Here is a 16,808-nt window from a genome sequence, read left to right as displayed (position 1 = left end):
TCAGAGCGTGAAATGACCAGTCAAGTACAGTGAAAATTAACTAAATCTTCTGTTGACTACAAGTGACTAAAATACCCTCTGACTTTTACGCTTTGCCATATTCACCCCTGATTGATTTCCGCCCATTTGTTTTAGCTAATCAGCCCTACCGAAGTAAATTCCAACATCTTTAGACCACGCGACACACGCCATGAATTTTACAAATTTATATATAAAACGAAAAAAGAGAGTAAGAAGAAAACGCTCCCTCTGAGTGGGCCCCGCACTACAAGTCTGGAATCTGGATCCTCTTCCCTAGGTTTCCGTTTGAGGAGAACTACAATGTGCTCTTTTGACGTTTCTTCACCATGCAGTAATGGTAGTCCACATAGAATCTACTTAGAGTTTTAACTCTGATTAATTTGTCGTTATTCACATGTGGGCCCTACCATTATACTATGGTGGACAAGGGTCGGGGAGCATATTGTCCTCGCCGTCAGATCCAAACTCTCTGCACTACTGCATCATGAATTCATGATAAACCTTAATGGAGCAAGCTAGGATCAAGGTTGAGGATTGTACTCCCCTTACATCATTTCATTACACATTAAAGAATGGACTAACCTCTGAGGCGTTGGTGAAATAGACCATAAATGTTTTGAGGTGGATCTGAAAAACATCCTCTACTTTGCACATCTCAGTGGCTAAGAAAACAAGAAAAGTAAAATATTATTGAGGATTTTTTTCAATTTGAAATCAAATCTTTAATTACAACCTTTTATTTGGCATATAGGTGCACTACTGTGCACAGCAGATGATTTTTTTCTGAGGTGGATCATCTTCCTAAATATGTAATAGAAGGGTATGTCAAAAGCACAATCCTCTACATAGAGGATCTGGGCTCGAATCCAAGTATAGCATAGTGTTGCTTTATTTTGACATGTGGTCATGGATTTGAATCTATAATTATAATTAATCATGCTATGGAAATAGAAGTAAGGTTACATACATTACAACTCTCATCCTATAACGATGGAGTCCATGCATTGCACTGGGTTTTTTCTTTATTTGAACGAAAATGCACAATGTACACGAGATCAACATTGATGGAACTTTTTTACTTCAAAAGTGTCGAGTTTCACACTTTCATGTGCCTAAATATAAATTTGACATGTTCTTTTTTTTTTTTTTTTTTTCAGCTGATGAGCTTACACTGTATACGTATGGCCAAATCTTGACCCCCACACACAAATGTGACAATTCATTTTGATGCCCTTATGTGTTCTCGTGGGCGTTGCGTCATGTAAGGACCACATGACCAAACAACATAAGGAATAATATATGTTTCCATACAAATGGATGTATTTAGAAAAGTATCATTGTCAAGAACCAAGCCTAAGGAGCAACAAGGTGCTTGATATTGCCATGGCATGAATAATCGCTTGAAAAGAAGAACATATATTATTTATTGATTAAAATTTAAAACTCATGTTTAAAAGGATTTTTTTTTTTTTTAGACTTCATAAAAAAAAAAAGGAGTTTTTAAAAATGAAATCTTGCAAATGTGTTAAGAATATATTTGTTGTTTGTATTATACTAATAATATTTTCTATTAAGGGTAGAACCGTAGAAGAAGATTTTTAAAATATTTGAAATTGACTTATCATCAACCTATAATTTTCAAGAGTTATCATTGTTCATCTCTTTAATATATATATATATATATATATATATATATATAATATAATATATAATTGCAAAACCATATATAAAATCAGATCCTCAGCAAACAAAAGAGATTTATATAGGACATAAACAAAAGATTATAAATTATTTGACTATATAAAAACGTATCAATATGAAAATATATAAACAAAAATATCTGAAGAACTTCATCATATTGGAAATTGAGTTCCTAACATGAGTCATGATCAAAGATGACCCAAAAAAATGCTTCCTCTTACTGAGGATTTTCTTCCTTTTTTCAAGGAAGGTATAAAGGATTCATCGATGAAGGCGAGGACGAAGATTATATCTTCTTGTAAGTGAACTGGTTGAAATAGAATTTTCTCCAACTTCTTCTGGTAACATATAATTAGGGTCCATGCAATGATCTACATCTTCTGGCAATTCTTCAACAATCCATGAGGACAAGTTAACATCACTGTCAGTATCAGTGTCAAAGTCTGTGTGCAGAGACAAAAGCTTGGCATTTCTTTCCATTGAAATAATCTTCTCATTTAAGGTCAGTAGCATCTGATGGTTTAGCAGTTCATAGTCTCTGCAAATTCAAAATCATCATTAGTAAATACAGACACCATTAAAGTACACTAGAACATAATTTGTAATGTATATGAGACTAAAATTTTACCTGTAAGTGAATACTGAATATAGCAGTTGAATAGAAGCAATGAATAGAAAAGATGTTCTAGTCCAATAAATCTTGGATTCTATCCCAGTTTGCTGATTGAGATCATAACCCAAGACCTGAATTATTGCTAACTCAATCAAGAATGTAATACTTAGACCTGTGAGAACATAAGCAAAGAGACTATAAATATATGAACACAAGTGAATATAATGTGAAACAGAGAAAGTTAGGAGAAACAAACCTAGAAACAGTCTTGCCCTCACACGATTTGTATGGTTTGTACTCGTCAGAATGTAGAGGACTAAGATAGTTAAGGAGTAAAAGATGAAGGATTTAATCGAACGTGACTCGTGTAAGATGGCGTTGTGCAAGGTGAAGAGCTTATCAAGAGCAACAAAAATGCTTGCTTGCTTTAATTCAAAGGCTTCCTGTATTTAAAGTTGAATTCCACAATAAGCATACTTAGATTTACTACTGAGGAATGATGGGTGAGTTATATACTGACCTGAGCTGCCAAGATAGATTTAGAATTTTTGACAAGTTGATCATGGGCTTGTTGCAGCTTTTCTTGTTGTTCAAGGAGCTCATGTTGTTGCTGGTGACTGAATTCAGCCATCTTTTGCAAAGCAGCCCTGATAGAAATAAAGAGTTGAAATTAGAACATTCTCATTGGATGCACAATCTAAAACTTTGGGTTTTGGTATATGTTCTACCTGCTTTCTTCCAGTGCCTGTGACTGAAAATTGGTGAGGGAATTAAGACCCTCTAGTGCTGTTGATTGTCCATCAAGAAGTTGTTTTTGCTTATCTAAAGATGTCCCTGCAATATTGTTTATATCATCAGCAGTGTTTTGAAGATTATTCATCTTTGATGACATTGAATCTCCAACTTGATTGATCTCCCTCTCTATTGCAACAGCTTCACTTCTTAAATTCTCTATATCCTGTCCCAGGGTCTGGTATGATTCATGAAGCAATGTCATTCCTACCTCTATTTTTTCCTTCATCTCTGTTTGTCCTTCACGCAGCTCTGATTGGGAAGCTAAGATTCCCTTTGACTGCATGTAAATAGCCTTTGAGTGTTCTAAAACAACATCAATTTGGAGTTCAACATCCTTAGAAGTCTCTGACATTTGCTGGGTTCGAAGATCAATTGTTGTTAATGAATCTTGGATTTGGTTAGAGTTCTGTAACAATTTATATGATTTCTCATCCATGTTTTCTAGTTTGTCCTCAACAAGTTCAGCAGATCTCTTCAAATCATTTACCAATCTCTCTGTTTGTTGCTTAAATGCATCACTCCTGTAACAACACAAAATAAAAATTCATTAGATCCTTCAAAACCCATATGAACAAGATGAACAGTGTAGAAAGATTGGATGCTTAACTGTAACTGATGGCAAATTAAGTTGGTCTGAAGAAAAAATTCAAGATAAACTTTGTGTGCTTGCTCATCCAATTTCTTGAGACAGTTAACAATGGGAGAATTGGTGTTGCACTTGGGGAAAGGTGGTCTCCCAGTGTCTGCTTGAAAGCAATCACTAAGATGCCAAGAAAGTGTAGATTGCTTCTCCTTATCAGCCAAAATATCTGAGCAAGTTGCAAAGAGATTCATATATGCCTTTTGCCAACATGAATTAGGAAGATCAAGTTTTCTTTTTGCATTCTCCAACAAATCAATTGCCTTTTGGCTCTCACGAGTTCCTATAGTGAATTCAGATACAAATTCATTGGAAGTCATTGCAGTACTGCCCATATGATTCTTATTCTGATGATCAGTTTTTGGTGTTGCAGAAGAAGAGAATAAACCCCATGATTGGATTTCATGTGTGAAAAAAGGTAGAAGGAACAAAGAAATAATATAGAAGTGACCCATTACATGAACTCTCTGTTCCTGCTCCTCTTTCTCAGTCTCCTTGCAACTAACTATATGTGCCTTCAGAAACCCAGAACTGCAAGAGAACAAATTAAACTAAACTTGTGAACCCAGAAGCCAGAGAAGGAGTGGAGATATAATTTGGAAGATGATCTTATAAATAAGGGAGAGTGAGAGGTTAATCAAGGCAAGAAAGAGAGAATATTGACTACTTGAGCCCCAAGTTTCAGAGAAAGAGAGAGGGGACAGATGCGTCTGGTCATTTTTTGGTAAGCAAATCTAGTTGGATATCGAAATCAAAGGGTCATGTCCGTCCATGCATCGACCCACTCTTTCCATGATTAATGAACCGATTTGGTTCAATAGTGGCTGCGGTTTAAAAATCTGAAACCCTACCAGGTGTAATCACTTTTCTTTAACCTACCACCGAAAGGTTCCTCCCGTCCTAATGACCGGCACTTCTTAGTGAAGTGGTTACGTGTTCGATACTCCCTGTGGTATATGCAATAGTTCCTACCAAATCCCCCCAAAAAAAAAAACCACAAACTAACCAGAGATAAGTCTAGATCACCTCCCCTAGGTTCCACATCCTTTACAATTTCTTATAATTATGGTCTAAGATGGTGAGTGACACGTGACATTTAATTATCCAACAGTCAAAATTAAGTACTTGATGACAAATGAAATATGAAAAATCTGTATACCTAATGTCAAATGAAATATGAGAAATCCGTAAAATCTCTCTATTTTCATCTCTCATCTCTCCTCACGAAAAAAATCCCTAAAATCTTTTATAATTTTCTCGTCTTTCCTCTATTTCTCTCTTCACAAGAAGTAATCATGTTGTTAAAAAAATGCATCCATGGAAACTCTCTCATTCTCTCATCTCTTTTGTCTTTAATGCTGGTGTTCGATAACTAAATCTCATATAACTAACCTCATTGTCTCAATTTGTAGCTCCCAGGGAAGTCTGTTCCTAATGTTAGTCCTCCTCTGAGAGTTTAGATTCTCTCTTCCGACGGCTGTTGACCACTAATTACAGGGAATGTCCATAAAGTTAGGATGACGGGGTTTATTTTTCCTAATATTTTTTTATTTTTTACTTGTGGATCCCACATAATTTGTGGTTGTAATCCCGTCGGGAGAACATAGACGTCAGGGTAGATGATCCACACTCCTCCTCTATGCTTTTTCACCACACACACTCTATATGAATCAGTGGGTCCCACATCTGAATACTTTGTCATACTCAAAGGTGGGCTCCACATAAATATGTGTAGTGGAAAAAAGCCAAAGTGAACCAGGTCGGTTTGGTATCGACCGATAAACCAAAATATTAAACCATGGGCCAGGTATTGGTTACAGCCTTACAGGCACGGCGAAACCGAGCAAACCCTTGAAAACAATAGAATTGTAAAAGCCCTGAGAGAGTGGCGAGAGAAAAGCTGAGACAGAATTCAAAGAAGCCAAGCAGACGAGCTTCCAAAACGACTAAGCATTTTTCGCAACACTGAGGGAATTCATCCGGAGAGCTGAGAGTTGCCAAATCGATTAGGTTCTTCTCTCTCTCTCTCTCTCTCTCTCTCTCTCTCTCTCTCTCTCTCTCTCGTGACACAAACATACACCCTCTCTCAGGTAGGGGTATTTCATGGGTTCTTTATATCCTTGGAAAACTTTGTGAGCGTATTTGCTTATCTGGGGTGTGTTCTTGATTATCTAAATTTTCTGATGGGCCAATATGTGACCTTAAATGCATTGACCCTGTTGTGTTTGTGAAATTATCGCAACGGATGTTTGTTGCATTATATTGCTTTCTTTGGGATTACCACTGTGTTGGGTTCATACTGCTGAGACATTTTGCATTTTCGTAGTAGTAAAAATGTTTTATGAGTACAAGAATAGATGATGACATGACGGTACTGGGTTCGTTTTATTTATTTTGCAGGAGAGTTGAAAAGAAACCTGAAATTTGATAACAATTCTTGAGAGGAATTTTAAAGATGTCAAGCGGGCCTGGACTCGAGTCTCTTGTCGACCGTAAGCAAACTCTCACTTTTCTTGTTAGCTTTCATATCCTGTGTTTGCTGTTTTTAGCTTATTTCTTAAACACGGTTATGTTATCTCTTCCACATTGAGATTTTTTATTTTTTTTTTTGGGGGGGGGGGGGGGGGTTTACAATGAGATATTAATGGCACGGAGATATTGTGGTCTGATCCTGGCATGGAGGATAGGAAGAACTAAGAATAGAGCACTTCAGAAGTTCTAGACAGGCCTTTGAAGTAATTTTGACTTAGGAACTGGATTTTAACGTGTATGACATATAGCTGATTAGAAGAGTAAGAAAACAGAGAGGCAAATTTTATGGTGAGAAGGTTTGGTTTGGCTGTATCTCACCGAATATGGACAAGTGTTGAGTTCTGCACACTCTGGCAAATAGGAACACCAGAACCAGAGATGTATGCAGAATTTCTAGAAATGTTGCTCAACACTCACAAAACGGACCATAGCATAGGGAACATTGACTAGCTCAATCTGTTGGGCCATTGGCTGCACTGAATTTGAGGAGAGTAACATATTTCTTTCGTGAAAGAGACTGGGTTGGTTCTGCGAGGGATAAACATATCAGGCGACTTCCAGGGATTTTTGCTGATGTGGATGGTGGAGAGAAAGAAGTGATGCTGCAGTGGGGTGATGATGTCCTGTAGAGATCTTCACAGATGCAGTCACTGGATATGGCTGGCATTGGAGAGTGAAAGAAGCTTACAGAGGAAAATCATGGATTATCTATATTTATCAAAATCTACCAACTCAACAGGATATTCATGAGCTACTAAAGTAGGGAGAGAAAGTAGCATTCCTAAGTCAGTATTTTAAATTTCCACAATTGGAATTTGATAATTATCTTTAAACTTCACACTGTAGTAGTTGTGCTGAAAATTTGAAAGTTCATTGCTTGTGACCTTGTTTAGGAAGCATCTTATTGAAGGTTTGCTATGTAGGAACAATCTGTGAAAGCATCACTTTACTTCCGACCATCGGATTGTTTCTTACTAGTTTTTGGTTCTCATTCTTGGTAGGAGCTGGCTTTTAATGCATTGTACTGTTTTGGCCTCTGTATCATTTTTAGTAGCGACCTTTTATTATCCGAACAGAATGAGAACAAAATATGGTACAAAAAACAGAGTTTATACAGCCTAGACCTGTAGAATTTTTAAGACTCATTTGTATTATTGACAACTGTAAACTGGGCAAGCTATGCATTAGTTCTGTCTTGGTGCTTGTCATTAGGGACTTTTTTGGGGTTTCTTTTTGGTTTTGGGGGGGGGGGGGGGGGGGAAGAACTGCGTATTTTATCAGTTTTTAGATACTTTTGTTTTCTGGTCTCAGCTTTGCATTCATTACCTGTTATTTTAATACTCTCTTGTCCCACCAAATTTTTTGTTAAGTCTTAAAAATTAACTATTTGTGTGTGTGCAGAAACTATATCAGTCATTACAAATGATGGACGTAATATAGTGGTAAGTACTTGAATTTCTGTGATACACATTGGTGAGGTTTCAGCTTGAAATGTCTGCTCTAATATTAAATGCCATATTCATTCATTAGGGAATCTTGAAAGGTTTTGACCAGGCTACAAATATCATTCTTGATGAATCTCATGAGCGAGTTTACTCCACCAAGGTCTGTGGCTTTCTCTTTGATTTTTTTCAGTTAAAAATTTGAAGCCTTTTGGTTGTTTTATTCTTATTCTTCTTCCTGTTCTTTTTCTTTTTCTTTTCTTTTTTTTTGGGGTGGGGGGGGGGGGGGGGGGGGGGGGGGACCACCTGCTTGAGGTAGATGACCACACCCATTTGCTTTGTATAAGATATCTCGTTGCTCAGTTGGAATATCCTAGAATAGGCTCTCTGGTTTCTTGGGCTGAAGTGCATGAAGAGAGGATCACCGTGAAAAGAGACTCTGTGAAATTAACATTGAAGAATACTAAACAAGATAAAAATCATAGTATTTCTACGTATGGACCCCCATTTGCGCTCTGACAGGGTTGTACTAGTACTAGGTGCATAGGTGGTGCATTTGTTAGAGTGCTTGAAAAGAAATAACTTGGAGAGTACTGCAGGGAGGAGGCAAAGGGAAGTTCGCATAATGGATATTCTATTTGAAGTGCTTTTTTCTTCTGCAATCTTGGTTTTGAACATCATTATGTGATGATAGGGCACTTCAGGATATCGGAGGACCTGGGTTAAAAGTAAGAGTGGAGCAGGACATTAATGGTATGGATCAATAGTTTTGGGATGACAATTGCATCTTACACATGAAAGTATTTCAAGGACGCCACATTTGTAGCAACTAGAGATACCCACAGGCCAATCCTATGTTGGCCAGTCAATGACACTGGAAGTACCTGGCTCATATGATCTCGATTTGGAATGCTTATTTAACCTTTCTTTTCTGCACTAATTGTGAAGTTATAATATTTCAGTTACAGAATAATTGGCAAGGACAGCACATATTAGTATGTTAATGACTTTTTGTCATTTTTTACTTGAGCTTCAAACATTATCTCCACTCCCTTACCTCTCTTTCCTAAATGCTTTAAAGTCTGAGAATTTGTGTCTCCCATTAGAGTAATGACTAAAGTTCCTCAATTCTTTCCTTCTTGGCAGGAAGGTGTCCAGCAACTTGTATTGGGATTGTACATCATCAGAGGGGACAACATGTATGAACATCTCCTTCATTTAAAGATTTCTTTCTTTGATTAGTTGCTTCGCTTGTCTTTCTGTAGAACTCATGTATACTCACTCCTTTGTTCTTGCTCTTGTAGAAGCATCGTCGGGGAATTGGATGAAGAGCTTGATTCAAATCTGGATTTGTCAAAATTGAGGGCACATCCCCTCAAACCTGTAATCCATTAACTGGCTAGGATGTGTTGGGAGTTCTAGACTATGTTTTCAGATTACTATGTGAAAGAAGTTTAAGACAGATAGATGAAAATCAAACCCCAACTCAAGCGTTAATAGGAGGTGTAAGGTACCCGAATTTTTATGTTTACTGCCTATCCATATTGACAGGGAGATTGTTCCCCATTATTTTGTTGCCTAATTTTTCCCTCCAGAAATACAGTTTTGTGCTAGTTGTCATGTTTACAGCCAGAAAAATGAAGAGCATTTTGTCTCCAGTTCAATTGGGTTTCTTCGTGGAAAAAAACTTTTTAAGATTTCTTAGCATGCGTTTGATGATATTTCCGTCTTAGAGACCAGTTCTTATACAAAATTGTTTGTTCTGAAAATATTTTCAGAACACTATTATAATAGGTTAGTCTTTAATAAATTCGTTCTAAGATTTCAATTGAGATTAATTTTATCACTTTGGTTTCAGTTCTTTGATAAAACATTTTTTTGATGTTTTACCAAAGGTATTCTTCAGACTATTTTTCTAACCAGTCTTTTTAAATAATAGAACACTAAAAACGTTACCAAGAGCGCCGAACAACTTCAAAGTTAGATTAACTGCTTGAACTCTCGCACCACCCACAAAACTTATCAAGTAAAATTGCTGGTCAAGAACCATGCGTGACGAAAAGCAGGTAAACAGCGAAAAAAACAATAAAGTAGTAGTCTTTCTCTGGTGCAAAGGGTAAGGGATGGGAGAGTGCAAAAGGAACCAACAGAGTTTCACATGAAGAATTAAACTACCAAGAAGGCAAGAACAAGTGATCATACGACTTTTTAAACCTGACATAAAAATTTCAATTTCAATTCAAAATTTGAGAACTTTCAGTTAACATAAACCTTTAGCTATCTAAATGTCTATACGAGACCCAATAGTCAGTTTCTGGAAATTTTTGTGGGCTAGGGGGGGTATGGGTTGATAGTCTCAGCAGGAACAGATTATGGAGATTTATTGAGTTCCACTGTAGCTGGGATTTACTTGTTCTTCCTAGATTCTCCGGTATACCGGTTGATCAGACCATCAACATCTTTCCAGAATAGACCCTCCACCAGAACTCCATCTTTGGTGAACCTGCAGAGCAGTAGATGCAAATTCATTAATGGAATGGTAACTCAAAAGTACAGAACGAAAATAAGATTTCTGCTACTAGGGTTGGCATAAGTGAGGCCTCCTGCTGAAAATGTGAGTTAGGAATTCACTAATTAACAGACATGTACGTCAAGGTACATGACCTCTCTTATATATCTGACAGTTTCTGAGATGGCCGTCAGATAAGTAATCTCTCAGTGAATCCTAAACCTGAAAAATACGAATGCACCTTGAATATTACAAATGCAGAAGAGAGAGAGAGAGAGAGATACCATTGAGTGACGCTCTTTGTGAACTCAACAGGCTTCCTGGCAGAGACTGATTTGGGATCAGCACTGGCTATGGATAATGTGTACGTGTCAGAGAATCTTGGCAATTTGGAAGAGATAATCAGCCCAGTGCTATTGAAGGAACCCTGCAAGAAACAAATGCAAGTGCAATAGCAAAATCAAATAAACCCTTGTGTTCTTTGATAACAGAACCTCTTCTAGTTCGCTGAGAAGTACAAGATTCGAAAATTTCTGATGCACTATCTATATCTTGGTTGTTCTTGCAAACAAATATATGACCTAACAATTTTGAAGAATTTGTTGTGAGTGGAAAGGCTACAAACAATCAAAACAAAGGAAATAATGAAGGTGAAAAAGCATATAACAGTCCCTTAATCAAGGACTTTAGCAGTTTTCAGTTCCAAATTGATACCATTATGAACCAAGCCACTTTGAAGCTCACAGATGGCAATATGCACTGTTCAGCTGAAATTTAGTGGATGCTTATCCATTGGCTTTTATTAGGAGCCTAATACACACTGTTTTATTTTAATATATCTATTTTAATGTATAGCCAGCTACCATCATAATTTTTTAGGAATAAGTCCCCCAAATTAAAAGAATCCACAGCTTGAGAATCCAAGTTAACCCTAAATTCACAAATCCCCAATTCAAAGTTCCAAACCTATCCTTTCCATATCAAAGTTATAGTCACCAGCATAATACTTTAACCCCTTATTCCTCATAATAGAGTGTTCCACAAAAATCAAATCCTACTCTGATTTCATCGCAAGCAGGCAGCCAAAGCAGGTCATACTAGCAATGAGAGGGAAAATGGTGGGAAACAGAAAAGAGTAAAGGTATGCATGCAGCTTGGAATTAGAAAAGTAGCATCTTCTATTGGAGTACTAGTAAAAAAAAATAAGTAAAACAGAAGTACGCATTTTACTCATCTAAAACCTAGACCAGATACCAAAACAGTAAATGGGGTTTTTCACACAATAAAATTTTACTGATGCCAAAGGAGCAGTTAATGTTTCTTGTTGTTCGGGGTTTAGTATTTTAAGGATGAAGTTGAAATGTTCTAGTTCTCAAATTGCATAGTTGTCAAGGCTAGGCAATGCCTAGGCAACATGCAGTATGGTACCTCTTGAGGTCCAAGCTGATAGCTGCCCCTCAGCCAAGGTGCCCCAAATGAAACTTGTTCTCTGCATGTGACAAATTTTAATCATTTCTAGTTATACGGTTATACCTCACTTTTATCTCTCTTATTTTATACACATTGACCATGATAGCTCTATAAGAGACCTAAATTTACACTCAAAAGATGACACATAACTGGAAGATGTAGCTTCTAAGGGAAAATACATTCGAGCCAGGGCTTTCTAGGCCATGTCTTGATGTCTTGATGTGCCTGTGATGCCATGAGCAATCCCCATATGGTTATGAAGTGAACTCCAAGAAAAATAGGGGTTCACACAAGTGCATAATGTTCTGTTCTGTTTTTTCTTTTTCTTTTTTCCCCTCCTTTGAATAGGTGAACAAAAGAATTTAAATTATATGAAGAATTGGAATGTCCGAGACATTGCTGGATCAATTTCTGTTGTTTTCAAATCCTATATACTGCTGGTTCACAGAACAATATGTTCATCTCTATTCCACTGTTCTTAATGCCTCAGATTGTGATATTTTCCTAAAGTCATGACCTGCACATGCCTTAGACTGATCAGACTCTTGGATCCATCCCAAGAAAGCTTCAGTCAATAGTCTCCTTGGTCTTTGCAACCTCAGTTTTTTTCTACAATTCTCCATCATTATACAGTCATACTGCCAAACTGCTTCTTGTTCCATATTAGGTCCTTTACCAAGTGGACCAGCCAAACTAACAAAGAAAAAATGAAAGGGGGAAGATTATATGTAGCAAAGGCTTGTGAACTAAGTCACAGAATAAGAAGCATATTACATGAGCTTAATGGCTTCATATTAGGAGGCCAGAAAATAATTTTTTCTTCAGTCCCTCTTGGGAAGTAGTATTATCAAGGTAATTCTACATCTTCCCTACATCCTCATCATGCTTCTAAGGACTGAAGTTCACCTAACAAGATAACTAGCGGAATTAACCCAACTCTAAAAATGCATCACAAAAGCTTGTGAACCCTGTACTTTAGGATTCTCAATGAGAAAAGAGGAGTTAGTTTGTCAGTTTGTCTAACCAAAGATAAATGGACAGCATCAGTTTCTTTCTTGGCTCTACTAGTTTATTTACCTACAGAAAAATATGATGATCCAAGAGGAATAAATTTCAGGTGACCAATAAAACAAATCAATTTTCCATAGAAGGTATGCCGTAAGATCACATAAGAGGAAGCAAGAGAGCAAGTTTCCTGGATCAATCTGTGGAAACATTCCACAGCCAAGGGAAATTAATCGTTCCAATTAGAAAACACACTGCAAACATCCTGGGGTGAAGTAATAGTGACTCTGGGATTTGGAAACCTTATTCAGAATCATTATGGACCCACATAAAGTTTAGAAAGTTTACATCAAGGAACTAGTGGTAGAAGACAAATAAAGTGAAATTTATAAAAGGATGGCCCAATGACAAATAAATTGAAATTTTACAATAGAGTGGCACTGCCCTCTGGAAGTTCAACCATAAAGGAAGAAAGAACACTAGCGAATGGAATGGAATGCATAGTGGCATAAGTAGGAGAAGTAAACTTGGAATGAAAAATAAAATGAGGACAAAGGGTAAATAGTTCGAGAAAAGATGGCTATGTCGGAAAGAAGCAAAGAGTTTAATAAATCACCAAAAGGTAGCCTTCAACCTTCAACCCCAAATAGTTGTGGTAGAACCATTGCTGCAAGCAAAAGGAGATGTCATCCCCTAGGTACAATTCCCTTGAGCTGTTGCTTGTGTTTCTTGGCTTTTTACCCCCTCAACATCTGGGTTTGCCTCGGCAGCATGATAACCATGCTTTACAATATAAGACCACAGTTCAGTCTGAAATTTTAAACTAAGGTTCTTCAACCAGGCTCTCAGATCCAACTAACGGATTCCCAGAAACTCAGTGAAAGAAAGGTTATTCAACCACTGAAATTGCACCTGGTGGTAGGATGAGAACCAGCTCTAAACTCCATGCTGGATCCCATAGTGAGGAGATCAATTGGGATTCAAACCAATCAATAAAAAACCATTCCTAGGTACAAATCGGTTCAGCTCTAGAACCTAAGATCAAAATACTCTTAAACTTATAACCTGATACCTGGGACTGAAAGCCCAATGAGTCACCGGATGCCATAACTTCCAATCAAGAAACTTTCATGCCAACTCCATACTCTTACATTTATGGACCTTGGTTCTCCATTAAGAATCTCCTCCAATTTTCCAATTAACAAATCAATTAAGGACCTACACCATCTCCTAAATTACCAGCTACAATATTTCCTCAAACCCATTCCTTGATCCTCCTAGTCCATGTGATCACTCATGTAGGCTACAATGGTCGAACAAAAGAAATACATCCTTCTGTATCTCTATCTGTTTCTGTTCTACCAATTTATGGCAAGTTTTACAAAGTAATCCCCAGTACGCCAGCAGATGCAAATAGTAAAACATGTAAAAAAGGCCCTTTAGGTAAAAACTTTTAGGTTTTATCCACAGCTTCCACACAAGTTCATAAGGGTCACATTTAAGTTCAAATTAGCAGTTTGTATAGACATCTCATTTCACACTCTACAAAGGAAGATTATCCTAAATATGCTAACAAAGGTTCCTTAACTAATCGTCTGCCAAACAACTAGTAAAGCACAATGTAAAAGGAATTTGAAACGAACGAATGATGTACACAATCAAAATTTGAATCTAATCTTTTTTTTTTTGGTAAAGAAATTTGAATCTAATCAACCGCGATAAAACAGTTCATGTACACAAAACAAATTCATCTTTCGAAGTCTATAACAAAATTCATATAATTCAGAAACTTACAGGAAGGGGATAGGTAAACATGATCGCGTTCTTCTCTTTAGTGAATATGATCAGCTGCAACAATCCATTGAGGACGATATATGTGCTAGTGTCAAAGATTGAACTTACTTTATGAATTTAAAATCATAAAAACGCCATGCATTGTTTCTTACCACATATAAAAAATAAAAAATAAAAAAAGCAGAGAAAGACACGACAACAAATCAAATGATATCAGATAAAAGAATAAAGGATATGATATAATGCATCCAATTAGAAAATTTCTGTTCTCCGGGAATTTCTTCGGGTAGAATTGAGCTACAAGAGCAATGATTATAATAATGGCTCCCATGAACAATCTTATATTGCTCATTCTCACATCTTCCACGTATCCGCGACTGCGAACAATCTGCAAGAAGAAAAAAACCACTCAAAACACATAACCCTCTTTTAAAAAAATGGGATCTTTTTCCTTCTCTGTTTTGTTTACCTCTGTAACGGATTCGTCAAGAAGATGCTTGATCGAATGAGGATCCATCAAATTAGACTTTTTAGGGTTCTTGTCCTTCGAGTTAGCATTGTTCGCCATTTCTCCCTTCTTCTCCTGCATCTTGGATTTTTCTTTTCGTGATTTTGTCTGGAGAACTAAAATGAGATGCTCGGGGTGTTTCGAATGCTTTTAGGGCTCTGCGCTGCAGAAGAGTCCTCGAACCCGGTTCGGTTTGTTTGGTCGACCAGTACTTTAACAATATTCCTCACCGGTTCAGATTATAACCCAGGTGGACCTATCAGACCACATCGGTTAAACCGTTAAACCAAGCTTCTCTTCATCTTGGTTCCTTTTCTGCATCGATCCATGGGAAAGGTACAGGAAGGTTTAAATACAGCAAAAGACTTGATGCAAGAGATCAAGAAGAGTGTGGTTAAGGACATCAAAGGCCATGGCATTAAGAGAATGACTTCTTCAATGTCTAGGTGAAGACTTTTTGTGGGTGAAAGCGGAGGTGGATTGCCAGCCCTTAGCCAACTTCGTAAATGGTATAGCGGAGGTTCCTATATCCATTCACAATGTGGTTAAGAACATCAAATTCTTGGTCTCTAAATTCTTAGATTGTGTGTTTGTTTTTTCTCCAAGGGAGACTAACAGCTGTGCTGACTCCCTGGCTAAGATAGTTGTCTCTGTGGCTAGTAGAGTTCACTGGCCAAGGTCCACTTTTTGGTTATCCAAACTTTGTAACTCGGATGATTGTGCTTCTTTGGTTGAATGAATTTGAATTACCAAAAAAAAAGAGAGCAAAAAGAATTGTGGAATTTAATGTGACTCGAGTTTGGTTGTTGAAATTGTAGCGGTTATATCCAATTTGATTCGAGCTTGCAAAGCTAATCCACCTATTGAAATCATTCCCATTTGTCAAAATATTTTAGATCTAAAACATCTTTTGATTCTTGTCAATTCTGCTTTTTTCCAAGGTCTGCAAATTGTGTTGCAATTCCTTGTCCAACTTGTCCTTATCTGTTGAGCTCCCGATTGAGTGGCATTTATCCAATCGTTGGCTTCTATAATTATATAAGGCAGGTGTCACCATTTGTTAATCTCTTGTTCTCAATGATTTTTTTTTTTAAGAAAAAAAAATTAATTAAAAGAATTACAAGGAAATAAGTTTTTTTTCTTTTTTGTACAAAGGGGCTTTATTAAGCATACTTGAAAGCGTTGAACCCACGACCTCTCAACTAAGAAGTGTTGGTTTCGCCACTAGAACAGCTCTACATTGGCAAAGAATAAACTTTTTATTGTCCATAGAATCCCCATTTTACAAAAACCAAGTGCAAGCTCTTACTAGAACATAAGGCCCACTGCACTTTACTTGTGGTAGCAAATTGGGCTAACTTGATCCAAGTATACGGCCCATAGATTTGTGATAGCTTGGGCTTTCGCATTACTTGGGGCCCAAATTAATATTTGGGCTTGGGCTCTGTCCATTTACTGAGCCAAAGCCTACCTCTTTGGTTTATACTTTTCATATTCATGCCCTTCTTTTTATTGGTTTGGAGTGGAAGGTGGGGGTTGGGAGGAAGCCAAACAGGGTAGAAGATCCCGCTCCACTCCACTCACACCCTCCACCCCTCGCCCCCCTCCCCCCACCACACCTTTAGGAAGATACTCACCTCTGAGCATTGACAAAGTGGACCAGAAATAGACCCACTCTTAAATATGTAGTAAGGGTTGTCAAGGGAACATAAATAAAGGATCCCAACTGGGGACGGGGGGAGAAGAGGATCACATATAGATCTCCTTCCGAGGGATTA

The 16,808-nt window shown here is 37.3% G+C and overlaps 3 protein-coding genes across 3 annotated transcripts; 1 reads left to right on the top strand and 2 right to left on the bottom strand.

Moving 5' to 3' along the window:
- Positions 1 to 1,983: 1,983 nt before the first annotated feature.
- Positions 1,984 to 4,225, bottom strand: LOC149000623 (protein GAMETE EXPRESSED 1-like). The gene is made up of 6 exons (XM_089141108.1): positions 3,738 to 4,225; positions 3,064 to 3,651; positions 2,856 to 2,982; positions 2,592 to 2,778; positions 2,351 to 2,507; positions 1,984 to 2,260 (listed from the first exon to the last, which is right to left on the bottom strand). Exons 1-6 carry the CDS (start codon positions 4,223 to 4,225, stop codon positions 1,984 to 1,986), a joined length of 1,824 nt encoding a protein of 607 aa, XP_088997234.1.
- Positions 4,226 to 5,607: 1,382 nt separating this feature from the next.
- Positions 5,608 to 9,342, top strand: LSM8 (Small nuclear ribonucleoprotein family protein). The gene is made up of 6 exons (XM_089140149.1): positions 5,608 to 5,780; positions 6,171 to 6,262; positions 7,704 to 7,744; positions 7,833 to 7,907; positions 8,891 to 8,943; positions 9,049 to 9,342. Exons 2-6 carry the CDS (start codon positions 6,226 to 6,228, stop codon positions 9,137 to 9,139), a joined length of 297 nt encoding a protein of 98 aa, XP_088996275.1. The 5' UTR covers positions 5,608 to 5,780; positions 6,171 to 6,225; the 3' UTR covers positions 9,140 to 9,342.
- Positions 9,343 to 9,861: 519 nt separating this feature from the next.
- Positions 9,862 to 15,173, bottom strand: LOC149000621 (signal peptidase complex subunit 2-like). Its single transcript, XM_089140547.1, has 5 exons — positions 14,992 to 15,173; positions 14,760 to 14,910; positions 14,523 to 14,605; positions 10,538 to 10,680; positions 9,862 to 10,247 (listed from the first exon to the last, which is right to left on the bottom strand). The coding sequence occupies exons 1-5, from the start codon at positions 15,109 to 15,111 to the stop codon at positions 10,151 to 10,153; spliced, it is 594 nt and encodes a 197-aa protein (XP_088996673.1). The 5' UTR covers positions 15,112 to 15,173; the 3' UTR covers positions 9,862 to 10,150.
- Between the last annotated feature and the right edge of the window lie 1,635 nt (positions 15,174 to 16,808).

This window comes from Hakea prostrata, chromosome 11, assembly GCF_041222555.1.
Source record: "Hakea prostrata isolate BN-2017 chromosome 11, UWA_Hpros_2, whole genome shotgun sequence".
NCBI lineage: Eukaryota > Viridiplantae > Streptophyta > Magnoliopsida > Proteales > Proteaceae > Hakea > Hakea prostrata.
The sequence above is the reverse complement of the archived record's forward strand: the minus strand, read 5'-3'. Positions and strand labels throughout refer to the sequence as shown.

Excerpts from the sequence above, each read along its gene's own strand:
- LSM8 (XM_089140149.1), top strand. The coding sequence starts at position 6,226 with ATGTCAAGCGGGCCTGGACTCGAGTCTCTTGTCGACC. Across the intron at positions 6,263-7,703 it reads ACTCGAGTCTCTTGTCGACC|AAACTATATCAGTCATTACA; the intron begins GTAAGCAAACTC and ends GTGTGTGTGCAG. Across the intron at positions 7,908-8,890 it reads AGCGAGTTTACTCCACCAAG|GAAGGTGTCCAGCAACTTGT; the intron begins GTCTGTGGCTTT and ends CCTTCTTGGCAG.
- LOC149000621 (XM_089140547.1), bottom strand. The coding sequence starts at position 15,111 with ATGCAGGAGAAGAAGGGAGAAATGGCGAACAATGCTAACTCGAAGGAC. Across the intron at positions 14,606-14,759 it reads TCTAATTGGATGCATTATAT|CATATATCGTCCTCAATGGA; the intron begins CATATCCTTTAT and ends TTGACACTAGCA. Across the intron at positions 10,248-10,537 it reads ACAAAGAGCGTCACTCAATG|GTTCACCAAAGATGGAGTTC; the intron begins GTATCTCTCTCT and ends ACTGCTCTGCAG.
- LOC149000623 (XM_089141108.1), bottom strand. The coding sequence starts at position 4,225 with ATGGGTCACTTCTATATTATTTCTTTGTTCCTTCTACCTTTTTTCACA. Across the intron at positions 2,983-3,063 it reads CAGGCACTGGAAGAAAGCAG|GGCTGCTTTGCAAAAGATGG; the intron begins GTAGAACATATA and ends TATTTCTATCAG. Across the intron at positions 2,508-2,591 it reads GAGGGCAAGACTGTTTCTAG|GTCTAAGTATTACATTCTTG; the intron begins GTTTGTTTCTCC and ends ATGTTCTCACAG.